This window comes from Seriola aureovittata, chromosome 21 (genome assembly GCF_021018895.1).
Source record: "Seriola aureovittata isolate HTS-2021-v1 ecotype China chromosome 21, ASM2101889v1, whole genome shotgun sequence".
NCBI lineage: Eukaryota > Metazoa > Chordata > Actinopteri > Carangiformes > Carangidae > Seriola > Seriola aureovittata.
Genome location: NC_079384.1, coordinates 7955423 through 7967609, shown reverse-complemented (window position 1 = coordinate 7967609; position 12187 = coordinate 7955423). Strand labels below are relative to the sequence as shown.

At 42.6% G+C, this 12187-nt stretch overlaps 1 protein-coding gene across 2 annotated transcripts in view; it reads left to right on the top strand.

The window, feature by feature from the left end:
- Positions 1 to 12187, top strand: part of LOC130162929 (ankyrin repeat and fibronectin type-III domain-containing protein 1) — a 137066-nt gene that overhangs the window by 14338 nt on the left and 110541 nt on the right. Inside the window, exons 1-2 of one of the 2 annotated variants that reach the window (XM_056366830.1) lie at positions 4519 to 5046; positions 11884 to 12065. In XM_056366830.1, coding sequence (XP_056222805.1) covers positions 4928 to 5046; positions 11884 to 12065 — 301 coding nt within the window. In that variant the 5' untranslated portion in view covers positions 4519 to 4927. Of the gene's footprint in view, positions 1 to 4518; positions 5047 to 11883; positions 12066 to 12187 lie in introns of those variants that run through there. The other variant, XM_056366831.1, reaches the window with a different exon arrangement.

Sequence of the window (12187 nt, the reverse complement as noted above, 5' to 3'; positions counted from 1 at the left end):
AGCGTCATGTTCTGGTGACTTCACTAGAAGCTCCTGTTCTCTGAAGCTCCGGTCTGTCGGGTAAAAAGAAGAAACAGCTGGTGACGTGTGTAAACAAGGAGGCAGATGACAGTTTACCAGGCTCAGCAGTGGGGTCAGCAACAGAATGGGTTTTTGAACAAATGAGGAATATGCAGCAAATGAAGCGTGAACCAAATTAAACAACAATTCTCGGGATAGCTCATTGTTCGTCAGTGTGGCAACGCCCAGGTGGTCGAAACCCTGAATGAAATGAGTTACCTCACTGTGTTTTGACAGATAATTGAATTAATAAGTCTGGAAAAATAATCTATTTAATTATAAACCATGATTGAATTATAAAACATTTATAATTTAAAGGTGAAGCGGCTGCCCAGTGTCCACAGACGAGCTCATCATCATTCTTAGCTCAGTGGAAACGACTTTCTAAAGCCAAGTATTGTGTTCCCAAATGGGTGTTGTCAAAGTGAGGATTTTTTGTGGTTGAATGAAAACAGCCCTTAAAAAAATAGCAATATATGATTTATTCAACAGCCAAAACCATTTTAGAGCCAAATGCAAACTAAAGGCAAAAAGCAGCCTGAGCCATCAATACTTTGAGCTCGGCTCTTCCTCGCTGTGGTAGTAAATTCCCCTCAGAGGCTCGGTCCTCGCTCTGTTGCTGCTGGATTTTTTATTTTTTTTGTCAAGATCCTTTCTCTTTCTCTGTGTCTCCCCGAATCCTCTGAACTCCCGCTCTCCCTGCCTCTCTGTCTCTTAACACTTTCTCTTTCTGTTTCTCCGTCTCTCCAGCTATTTAAAACACCAACAGTTTATAAGCCACCAGAAATGGTGCAAAGTACTTTTTACCCAAGGATTGCAGAACCGATAAGAACCATTTCAAAATAAGATTGATATGAAATAGTTGAACTTATGCAGAAACATACACTGATTTGTCTTCGACGTATGAAGTATGGAAGATCCAGAATATTTTTTAATATGTGTGGTAAAAATCTGTGCACTTTATTTGTTATCACTGCTTCTGCTGCATTTATGAGTTAGAGCAGTGTCACAAAGACAACACAGAAAAAAAACCCAGAAACATTAGTAAACAGCTATCTCAGGAATCCACTTTATCTTCTTCCCCGTATGGTTTTAAAAAAAAAAGGAGAAGCATGGAGATTTTCTGTTGAAACAGATACAAAATTGTTCTCGAATTAATGTACAGCTACAGTAAATGTTCACTAATTTGTTTTACAAACACAGAACATGCATCAGCTCAGGACGCACAGTACATTCATAATAGTGATAAGTCTGTTTTGCAAATGTGTCTCACCTACCGCCGTAACACTGCAGATTTATTAAAAAATAATACTCTAGTGTCAGCACTCAGCAAGGATGAGGAAAGCAGAGGGTTTGAGAATCATTAATATTACACAGTGTTCACCTAATTTGTCTTTCTCTGTTTCTTTGGTATCTTCCGTCTTCCCCTCCCCCCTGCTCTCTCCACCCAGAGACCTGGACTGAAATACCACTATATGCTTACTGGGCATTATAATCAGACCATGCTGCTTCTCAGATCATTGGGAAGCCCGGGGAGGGGGAAGTGCAAATCAGAGAGGGAGGGAATGGAGAGATTCTTGATCGAAGAGGAGGGAGACGGAAGAGGCCGATCAATCAGCTGATCTCTTTAGCACAGGGACCTGCAAAGCTCACGCAGCCCACACCTTTCACACAACATTAACTGCAGTGTGGGATCGCAGAACAGCAACCAGAGGCAGAACGCACACACAAAAAAATATAAAAGAAATTAAAAAAACTATATCTATAAATTGTTAAAATCGAGTCAAATTCCTTTCCACACATTGCTTTAAATTCCATTCTGCTAATCCAACTCAATGCAAGAACTAGAATATGTCTTGCCTTGGTTTGATTAATAGTGTGGATGTTTTTTTTTCCTGTCAACACTGTGTCGGATCATCACTGGAGCAGTCTACATACACAGGTAGCTACCAGTATCTGTACACAGAGATCACGCTGTAGAGCACAGCTGTGACCGTGTGTCACGTATCTTCAGTGGTTTGGTCACGTGTTTCTTCTCCAGACGTCTTCCTTTTTGGTTTGAGTGAATTGCACTTTTGGGGTGCTTTCTTGTCGAAACACCTCAGCTGCCTTTCACACAAAGCTCTCCGCTTCACACACTTTAGGTCCTCGGTCAATGAGACAAACTGCAGTGCCTGGAGAGATCTATTTTCCCAGTGAGTAATGCCAAATTTTAATTCTCATCCTCCTCTGAAAGTGCAAGAGCAACTGTATCTAACTTAATTTTGTCCACTTTCAAGTGTTCCAAGTGCTATCCCCATTTTTACTGGAGTACCTGTCACTCCTGGCAACATTTAAGTCGATGCTTTTCATGCATCTCTCCACCACCATTTCTTTTATCCATGTTTTTTTTTTAAAATCAATTTAATTAATGAATTCAGGCATTCTTACTCTTATTATTATTGTGTTTATTTCTGATTTATTTGTATTTTTCCTAGATTTATTTATGCTTGCCTTGATTATTTTAGTTCATTTTAGCTAGCATTGGTTCTCACTTCTCTTTTGAAGGGTTAGGGTTATCTCTCCATCGATCTATCTCCCATGATACTCCCGAATATTCCCACACATACATGTTCACTGACTTCTCACTAATTAGTGATGATTAGAGCTGCAGCGATTAGTTGATTAATTATTCAATCGACAAAGAATTAATCTGTTACTATTAGTTGGTTCATTATTGAAGTAATTTTTCAAGCATAAATGCCAAACATTTGATGGTCATGTGGAAGATTGTGCTCCTTTTTCTTGTCTTACTTTAATTGAATGTCTTTGGGTTGTTGGCTGCACAAAAGCAGATATTTGAAGAAATGCACATTTTTTGTGATGTTTCATACACCAAGCAAACAAATATTGAGAAAATATTCAGCAGATTAATTGTTAGCTGCAGCCCTTAGTGGCAATGTGTCGCAAATGTGTCATTTGAGCAGGAGAAACTGCTTCCTGCGCGATCACATTCATAAAACATGCGTAATGCAGTTTATGTTTCCTGTGTGATCGTACCAACTTTGATGGCAGTCGGCTTTGCAGAGCTTCATTTACTCCGAGTGAATGTGATAAAGCAAATGTGAAGCTGACCAGTTGTACATGATCATTCCTACACAAGCAGCAGTGTCCCAGATCACTCCTAAAACAACAGTGATACTTCCATCAAAGCTGTATTCTACTGTCAATAAATGTACAAACATGGTAACAGTGAAGGTGAACACTGTGGTGGGGGGGTTTCCTCTTGAAGTGCGAGTCCTGGCTGATGTAGAAAACCTGTTGCAGCTGTGAGTGAATACAGTCTATGCTTATATTTCACTCTTGAGCTTTGAAGTGCACCTTCTCAAGTCAGCATCATGTACATCGTGTTAGACCGTTTAGAAGCTCGCCTCTGGCTGTTTGAATAGAAGAATGAGTAAAGACGGAGAGGCAGGAAAAAGAGGATGAGAAATGTAGGGAGGCGAGGCTTGTGGAAGGAGTTGGATGAAAGGGGAAGAGAAGCAGGCAGCTCAAGAGGATGGAGAGAAAAGAGGAGGATGCAAAGGAGAGATTTTGACAAAAATTGACGAGACTGAGATGAGATTTTCTTTTTTTAAAGCAGTGAGACAGTGAATAGACAGAGGAATGCTTGTATGTATGGTGTCTGGATATATGGGAGGGAGACACACACACACACACACACACACACACACACACACACACACTCTTACTCACTAATGAGCTCTAACCCTCCCTCTATACCTCCTTCCCCTCCTTCCTCATGTGCTCCCCTCCTGTCCTTCCCCCCGTTACCCTGCTGCTGCCTCCGATCTCCCATCATCCTTTTCATTTCGAGTGGAGTTCCTTCAGATAAATGCTTGAGGCCACCGGTCGGTCGTTGCACCCGAACCGCTCCGCTTGTTTTTCATTATTGACGAAATTAGAATTAAAGAGAGAGAGCCTTCCTTTTACACAGACAAACAAGCAGCAGAAAGTTATTATCCTGGAGCACTTTAGGTTTAATCTGATTGTGTGTGTGTGTGTGTGTGTGTGTGTGTGTGTGTGTGGGTGTGGGTGTGGGTGTGGGTGTGGGTGTGGGAGAGACAGAGAGAGACGGGAGGAAGGAAAAGAGACGGAGAGCGAGACAGAGCCCATCATTGCCACCTGCTCTCCAGCTTTGATCGAATGCGGAGTGTGTGCTCACCAAGAGTCAAATGGTTGTGTGAAAGAATTCATGCATGAGAAAGAGAGAGAGAGAGTGCGAGCGAGTGAGCAACACAGACAATATGCGCTAAAAAAACAGAGGGAGAAAGAGGGGGGTGGGCTTCGGTACAAGCATCATAGCAGCTCATTTTCTCCCACCAGCTCTGCTCTGACCAACACTGAGCCACCACCTCCCTCCCTCTCGCTCTCATTTTCCCTCTCCCTCTCTCCCTCTCTCTCTCTCTGTCTCTCCTCCTTCTTGTTTGCTCTCCACTGGGGGGGCACTGCTCCTGCTGTGTGCATTGGGAGGCAGTTACAAACGTTACTATTTTGAGAGAGTCAGTGTATGCACTCTGCGCGCTGTAGCAAAAGATCGAACGAGGGGGAGAGAGGCAGAGAAAGGCAGAGCGGGGTCTGGCTCGTTCTTCTGCACATTAAGTGGTGTGCACAACAGGATGAGGGAGCATCGGGAGGCTCGGACCTGCAGTTGACGCCGAGCTGTGACACTGAATCCAGGTATAAAGCAGAGGAAGGGCAGACAGTAAGTCAGGAGGTCGCGTGTCAAGGAGCTTTTGCAGAGCAGATCCAGAGGCATCTTTTTACGGATCGAAGGAAAGGAAGGCAAAAGGAAAGAGGGAGGTGGAGGTGAACAGAGACAGGAAAGATGGCGAGTTTTGGGAAACTCACAGACTACTTTAATCGGCGTAAGTCTCGAGAGGAGCTGCGTGTGGGCAGGAGCTCCAGGCGCAGTGGCAGTTACTGCTGCACCGTGGCAGAGGCCAGGTAACTTGTGTTTATGTCTGTCTCTGTGTCTCTGTGCACAGGTATGCCAGGATATATGGGTATATGGCGTTTGTCTCTACGGCTGTAAACATGTGTAACGTCCCTGTGTCTTTCTCTTTGTACAGCAAATTGTTGTTGTTTACGTGCTGTATCTTGAGAAGGTTATGTTATCATTCATCATTGTTTCACCACACTGTGTCTCAAGTGTTTTTTTATCAGAATTTAATGATTTAAATATATTTGATGTGAGTATAATCGAAGAACACAGTATGTCAGTCTGAATTAGAATTCAGGCTGAAATAAGTTAAAATTGTTTAAAAAAGTCAATCTGTCATCGTTTTATCTGCGCATACAGGTGTTTGTATACGTGTGTGTGCTCATGTAAGCATGTGTGTGAATGCATGTGTGAGCAAGCGTTTGTGTTACATAAGTCTGGAGGTGTGGTGGATGTGTGCTGTCAGGCATGGTGCTGGCTACTGTGGATCCTTCCCTCTGAGCACGGAGGCTTTTTCTATAGATAGGAATTGAGAGGATAAAGTCGATATGCTGCTTATAGAGGAGAAGGAGAGACAGAAAGGGGGGTGGGGGGTGTGAGATTTTCAGAGTCGACCTGCTGCTCACACTGGTGCTCACACTGCCTCACATGTTCACACTGGGAACTTCCCAGTGACAATGACAACTTCATACTGTTGATTATCGAGTGGCTCCAGCAGGGAATGTGGTGGTTTTCTTGCCTTGTTCAAGCGCAAATTAGAAAAATAGGTATCAAAGAGGGAGGGTGTTAATTCAGAATCGCTGCTGACAGGACATTAAAGATATGTAATTGTGATTTCGATATTTTATCTAAACATGAAGGAGTAACAATACCTAACACTTGTCGCTAAGATGGGTTTTGAAATTCCACTTCCACTGCCACACTGTTTATACACAGTTAATTTGGTGTCACACAGAAGCTGTTCACACTCTGCAAACTTAATTTGTGTGGCGTGGTTAAGTTCTAACAACCTCTCGTGTTTTATCACAGCGCTGCAATTAGCGTCCTCAGTTCAGAAAGAGATCACAATTAGCTTTTCTTGCTCCTTAAATTCGGGCCCCCCAGGAACAACTCTGGAGCGAAGTTGAGATTCTTGTTTCTCTTTTTGCTCTTCAGTTACGAGCAGCAGCGTGTGCTAAACCTTCAAAAATCCTAATCCTAATGAGAATCCCATAACTGCATGTGAAATGTGTTGAAATGTAGAACCTGGATGAAAAATCAAATGCTAGTGTAGAAAAAAAAAAAAAAAAACGCACTACCATTACTCTGAAATAATGTCCATCAAATCTCATATCATTCACTCACAGCACAAGTGTTAACGTGGGTGGACATCTGGTACAGAAAAAGCTCTCAGATTCCCTGGCATTACAAATCCAACGTCTCTCTCTCATCCCCACAGTCTTTGTCTCTGTCTCTCCCACTCACTGTCTCTCTTTCTCACCAGCCACCCCCTTCCTACGCCCTTCCATCTCCTACCGTCGTCTCTCAGACTTTCAGTCTTTCTTGCTTGGTCTCTTTTATCGTTCTCTTTCCCTCTCTGTTGCTCTTTTTCTGTCATGCCTGTTCTCTCTGTGCTCTGACATCCACCACCGAAGAGCCATGGGGCCCTGGGGGCTATCAGAGTTGCGGCAGGTCTGTTTGTAGATGTTGGACCAGCGCAGCTGAGCTCTGTCTCCTTCATCCCTCATTGAATAGCAGCAGTCATTGGTTTAGTAATTTATGTTTTATTGAGATGCTTTTATGTGTTATATATAAAGAAAGAGAGTGACTACAGTAGGAATTGTTTCCAGTCATGGTAAATTAATGCAAAGCCTCCAAATTTCCACCTCTGCCAGATTTCACTGACATATTCGTAACCTTTTCATAAAACTTTGAGCCTTTATCCATCTCCTCAGTTATCTTTCTTACAATAAAACCACACAAATCTACCTAAAATGCAACTGTAATGTTAGAACTTGGAATCAAAATTATTTTTTTGTGTTAACTATTTTTCCATAACTTTGCTTTCTTCCGTTTTGCTGCGAAGGAAACACCATTCTATATGGGAATTTTTCCCTTTGTTTCCACTGATCGGACATTCAAATTCATGGTTGCGTGCTAACTGTGCCCTCTCTGGGATACTAATGAATAGTGACAAGTCGGGATCGGTCCAGAATGAATGGCAAGAGATGGTGAATCAGTCTGTAATGAAGAAGTTAATGTCCATCTTTCTGTAATGTGGAGAGATAAGTCTGCAAATCCACAATGGCTGCCCTTTGCTCCTGCTCGTCATTTAAGCTGTTCAGAGCAGTTTCATTCAATTTATTCAGTCTAGTGACTCCTCGACCGGTGTCTACTGAATCGCTGAAAGATAAAGACAGAGGTTAATCTGACCATATCCTTCTGCTCCGTAGGGTCAGTCGTGATTCCCACAACCTCCTGAGCATTGTCCCAGTCTTCTCTCCTGAGCACTGAGAAAAAGAAGCTAGGATACAGGTTTTTTAATATCCAGGAATCCCTTAGTCAAGAAGATGATGTCTCAAAGCCAGTGGGCACAGCGAAGGGGAAAAGATAATATCAGAGGAGACGTTAAATGGAGGGAAATGCAAGGAAGTGGAAAAAAGACAAAAGAAATGAAGAGAGAGGAAAAGAGGAATGGCGTTACAACACCTCACCCCCAAAACACACATCCCCATTCAAAACACTATGAGAAGACATTGATACTGAGACGAAGACTTTTAATGAATGGCTCAGCAGCAAGCAGTAAGTTTGGCTGATGAATAAGTAACCATGAGCTATTTAACTGGCTTCAGAAGAACTGAATTCATTAGTTCAGTCCATTAATAAATGGAACATTCATTAATGCTGATGTACCAGCAGGAGAATGTCCAAGACTGAATTTAGACAAAGACAAAAACAAAAGATATATAGAACTCATTAGTCTGAATTGTTTCAGTCTGTGTTAAATCTTAAAATGTTTTAATCAAAGAACTTAAATCTTCTGTCTCTTCTACCAGTGGTAGTTTCATAAAAACTCCAGTGTGTGTGTGTGTGTGTGTGTGTGTGTGTGTGTGTGTGTGTGTGTGTGTGTGTGTGTGTGTGTGTGTGTGTGTGTGTGTGTGTGTGTGTGTGTGTGTGTGTGTGTGTGTGTGTGAGAAGTTGATTCAGCACCATGGATAGTTCTCACTGCGCTAACAGTGCCATTCACCATCACACTGCATTCATCAAGCTACTGGAAACACATTCCCATTCAGTCAGGCCTTAAGCTTGAATCCAGGTTGATGATGGAAACTCACCGTGCATGACTCTCCCCATCTGTTCAGAAATAAGTTTCAGTGTCAGGTTTGGGAAAACACTTCACATGCTGCATAGCTGAGAGGAGTCAGAGGGTTGCATGTGCTACTTTTCAGCATTAAAATAGGTCACTAGAACAAATTGCTGTACATCTGTTGTACTAAAACTTGTTCTTGTGGGAGTGGGAGCAAAGTGGGTTTCAGCCCGGGGCGAGAAAGAGAGTCGTCTGAGCTGTCTTCATTGTCAATCAAGCACTGAGAGAAATGGTGGGAAGAGCACTCGAAAGCATGTGCAGAACCTGGCTTCCTGGCTATCTCTAATACGACTCTGTTCTTTTGTAACGTGCATTTTCACGCAGAGTTTCACACAACATCACCATCACACCATCATCCTATCATTCTTTTCCCTATCTGTCCTCTTCATACTCTGAATTCCCCCATTGTCTGTCATTCTTATTTAAAAAAATAAAAATAATATTCATTTCCTGTCATATTTTATTTTCTGACACTTAGCACTGTGGAGTACACATACACTAACAAAGAAAATGAGTTGTTTCCTGTGACTGCAGCAAGAGATAATAAATTTGGCAACAGAAAATGTGTTGTTCACTTGATGCTTACAAGTCAGGGCAAGACATTGTTTTTGTGAAACTGCAGATTGCTGCTGGGAAGGAAATATAAACATCTCCTCTCCTCTCCTCTCCTCTCCTCTCCTCTCCTCTCCTCTCATTTATGTAGACAGAGTCGCTTAGCAACAGGTTTGTAGGGCGAGTGAGGCCCAAATAGTGAGAGTGGCCTGGGCTGCCTGTTCAGTCCAGTGTGTTATCATCATGATGTGCTGGTGGGAGGTCAAGCACTGTGTTTCACTGTGTGCATGTGTGTCTGTGTGAGCTTGTATGTGTGCACTTGTGTTTACCGGTGGTCCCCGAGTTATTTGATCTCATGCCAACTGTAAGGAGTGTGTGTGTATGCTTGTGTGTGTGTGTGTGTGTGTGTGTGTGTGTGTGTGTTGTGTGTGTGTGTGTGTGTGTGTGTGTGTGTGTGTGTGTTTGTGTGTGCTTCAGGCAAATGCTTTTTCCTGCAAGTCAGTACAGATTGCTGAGGAGTGAGTGTCCTGCCTGTTTCTATTACCATCAAAGTGTGTGTGTGTGAGAGAGTATGCACCATGCCTGCATATATATAGTCACTATCAGCTCTTCCTCTGATATTCACCAACACAAAAGCATTATTCATCATCGGGCCATCCCGGGTCCTCTCCATGTCTCCGCTCTGAATCTCATGCAGGGATTGTCTGATCCCAGGTCAAATATACACAACTCCAACACCCACCACCTCTATCAGGGGAGTAGTTTAGTAGCTGACAGCGGGCACATGTCAGTACTTCACTTCTCAAACCTGCGGATGTGCTGACTTTGAACCTGCTGTCGGTTTACCTTATAGCTCCCCAGTGATAAATAGCCCCGAGCCTGCAAAAACATCCTGAGCCAGGCATCCAGTGGAGTTGAAAGAGAACTGAAGTATCTCTTTCAAGTACTACACAAGAGCACTTGTCTGTTAAATGAAATGTTTGAAAAAAAAAAAAAGATGTGAAAAAAACCGGCATAAGCCACTTGAAGGCATCTATTCTCTATGTAATGAATATAGAACTGAATGATGCTGCGGTAACTGATTCCTTCATCAGTTAATTAATGACTAATTATTTGCCATTGAAAAAGATCTAATGAATTTAATTGATTAGATATGATTCCATGCTTAGATCAAAGGCTACATAATTAGCTGGTTTATATCAGCTAATATTGACATTAGATGAAACATTTCTACGCAGTCCTGGTATTCTTTTGCATTTCAGCAAAAATGAGATGTAAAGTATCTAAAAGTCAATGTTTCAATTTTTCCCCCGAGAGTTAGATGAGAAGACTGCTGCCACTTTCATATCTGTCTGTTGAATATGAAGTTACAACCAGGAGAAGCTCAGACTGGCTTATCTTAAAGGCTAGAAACGGGAATTCATGTAGGACTTTTTGTGTAACCACATCGTCCCAATGTGCGAGTGACGATTTTGTTCTATTTCTGTTTCAAAGATCATAATAAGACAAATAAATCTCATACTATGATAACACAATCTCATCATAAATCCCCGGCTAAAACCCATCTCACGGAAAATGTCAGGACGCATCGGCCTGGGGGTGAAACCCAGCTCGCATGTCCTCAACTGATTTTAGGCTGGGGATCATGTGTTCTGTAGCCGAACTTGTCATGCAAGAGTCTGGAGGTCAGACGTCTTCCTCTTCTGCCGGGGCCGACTCTGATGTCTGAAATGCTGACCACGTTTCACTGAATTTGATCACATCAAACTGATCAGAGCTGGCATTGGTGGTGGGAGGTGGTAGTGGGGGGTGGGTGGGGTGGGGGGTGTGTTGTAGTGACTCAGTATTTTTCCATGTCGGTTCTGTTATACATGAGATGCAAGGATTTTGGGGATGATTTCATGTAATATTAATCACATTTGTTATGTAGTGAAATGTAATATCGGTCGTATAGGAATTGAACAGTCTTTTGTGTCCGCTACTCACCTGGCTGTGAAAGACACTGCAGTGCCAGCACACAGGTGGAAATGGTGAAGAAATGGTGAAAAAAAAACCGGTGACAAAACAAATAGAATCAGGCAGCTGTTTAACATGTACATCACGTCTCATCTTTGTTATTTGCAGATTATACGGCTGTATGCTGTGGATTGTCACCGATTTGCTATTAAGCAGATCTTGTGATTGTGCTCATTGATTGCTCTCCCACTTGAGAGTATGTGGTATCAACTGTCATAAAAGAAAGCAATTTCTATTGGTTATGTTCCAAATGGCCTTCAGCTTGATTATGCTGAGGAGGAAGTAATTTCGCTATTGATCAGCACAACTGCTCTCTTGATGCTCATTAGCGGTAAGCTGTGTGTGTAAAGTGTGTGGGTCGGTGTTTGGAAACGTGCTGGTGTTGTGTTCAACAGTGATAGCTTAACTGAGCTGGTATTGTTTCATCGCTAAGTTAATCAGTCACTGCTTTCATCAACACTGAATTCAGTTGTATAAGATAAAATGATGGTCTCGACGTTAGCATGTGAGCGTTACACTAACTGATAAGATGAGGTACTCTTTTTAAACAAAAGGCTTCTGGGAAAAATATAAATGTGTATACGGCATTGTTGTTTAAAGGGACACTCCAACAATTTATACCAGTTTGGGAACTCACAAGGTTAAATATGAGTGTCTAGAATCAAAGCTGCAGATGAGACATACTGTATCTTGACTTATAAAAGTCAAGCTCCAAAAAATTTTAAATATTGGCCATTATGCATCTTTTTGTCTGACTCTATAGAAAGGAAACCATTAACAGGAAAACCTTCATCAAAATTTCTCAGAAGCAACTGAGAGTGAATTAAATCAAGTGTGGAAAGATCGCAGTCGCGTTCGGGCTGCTGATGTGACAATCACTGGAAATTGAACGATCCGTGTTAATCGTCTATTCATGTTATCCAACCAGGTCACTGGAAAGGAAGCTGCAGAGACCCCTCCTGGCTAAGTCCCGCACCCTTCCCAGCATCCCCCAGTCACCGACGGTCTCCAGGGTCCACCACTCTGATCTCATTGGTGGGAGTCCTCCGCGCAGGAAGAACCCGCCCACTGCGACCAGCCACCCAAAGGCCTGCACTCTGCCACCTGCAGGTAAAACTGACCGGCCACAGTGTCTTTTAGTTGTCCGTGCTCGGGGGAATGTGTCTTTATCAAAAGAAGCACCGGGCGACTTTGTAGAAATAGAACATCTGTATGATTCCTTCATCGCCTTT